The sequence below is a fragment of the Austrofundulus limnaeus genome, unplaced genomic scaffold (assembly GCF_001266775.1).
Source record: "Austrofundulus limnaeus strain Quisiro unplaced genomic scaffold, Austrofundulus_limnaeus-1.0 Scaffold142, whole genome shotgun sequence".
Taxonomy (NCBI): Eukaryota; Metazoa; Chordata; class Actinopteri; order Cyprinodontiformes; family Rivulidae; genus Austrofundulus; species Austrofundulus limnaeus.
Genome location: NW_013952544.1, coordinates 695,803 through 697,045, shown reverse-complemented (window position 1 = coordinate 697,045; position 1,243 = coordinate 695,803). Strand labels below are relative to the sequence as shown.

The following is a 1,243-nucleotide window of genomic DNA, read 5'->3' as shown; positions in this document are numbered from 1 at the left end:
ATTATGCTGTATGTGGACTAATCTAATCTTCACATCCAATAAAATCTTCAGACATTTAGTTTGATTGTACAAAAGTATCAGTATTTATTTAAAGTTTCTGTGACATGACAAATACAAAAAGTCAAAGAAAACATCTTTACATTTAGGAAACTTGGACTAATACTCATGATTTTACACGTTCTGTCACACAGCTTGCATTTTTTCTTTTGAACTTTGCTCAGCCAAAGTGAAACAGGAAGTGACATCAAAGGGGGAACTTTTTTCCTGGTCTTTGTTTATTAAAGAAATATTATTTGAACTCTAATTATTCTTTGTGTCGCTCTGGTAGTTTAGATTATCAGATTATTTTCTACAGTCTGAGTTTTCGCCAATCATTCCCTGGTGACATCACTTCCTGTTACTTCACATGCAAATATCTCAACTGTTCATCTCAGCAGCGTGATTTTTTTTTTTTTTTGCAATAAGTTATCAATATTATCTTTCCAAAAATGAATTCATATTCATGACAAAAAATTTATGTCACTGGGTCTTTAAACTAGAGGTTCTCAAACTGGGGTTCCAGGACCCCCAGGGGTCCACAAGCCCTATCTTGGGGGGGTCCTCCAAAAATTTCAATAAAGTTTTATTTTGGATTTTATTTGAAAAATTAAGATGGTGAACAATACACTAGTAAACAAACATACTAAACCAAACCAAAATATATTCTCTTAGTGTTTAGGGGTTAAAATGACAGTAAATTATTTCTAAAACAGTACGGGGTTTATGAGGCGGTCCCTGGAAGTTTTTCACACGTGTAAGGGGTCCCCAGACCCAAAAAGTTTGAGAACTCCTGCTTTAAAGGATATAGACTTTTTACAAACTTTAAATTCATCATTCATGTGTTTATTTGTAACGTGTGTGAGTTGTGATTGTTGACTGATTGAAATGTTTCTTGTTGGTTCGACTCTTTCTCCCTGCAGAGTTTCTGAAGATGATGGAAAACGTCCAGTGAGGAGTCCTGCTTGACATTCCTTTGTGAGAAAATAAAAGCAAAGATAAAACTCTGAACACAAACCTGATGCGCCACGGAAATGGGTGTAAATTAAATACCCCACCACCACCACCTACCCCCCCACTCAGYCCTCTTCTTCTTCTCACATGAAGCTCAGAGAGTTGTTGGGGATATTTATAAGTACGAGTTCAGACCTTTTAAGCTGAAGATGGTTTTCCCTGGCGGAGCACCCAGCTGTCCTGCTGGCAGCTG

At 36.9% G+C, this 1,243-nt stretch overlaps 1 protein-coding gene across 1 annotated transcript in view; it reads left to right on the top strand.

Moving 5' to 3' along the window:
• LOC106523009 (troponin C, skeletal muscle) overlaps positions 1-1,243 on the top strand; it is a gene marked incomplete at its 5' end in the record, with an annotated part of 4,717 nt that overhangs the window by 3,117 nt on the left and 357 nt on the right. The window contains 1 exon segment of the mRNA XM_014016289.1: positions 960-1,243. Coding sequence (XP_013871743.1) covers positions 960-991 — 32 coding nt within the window.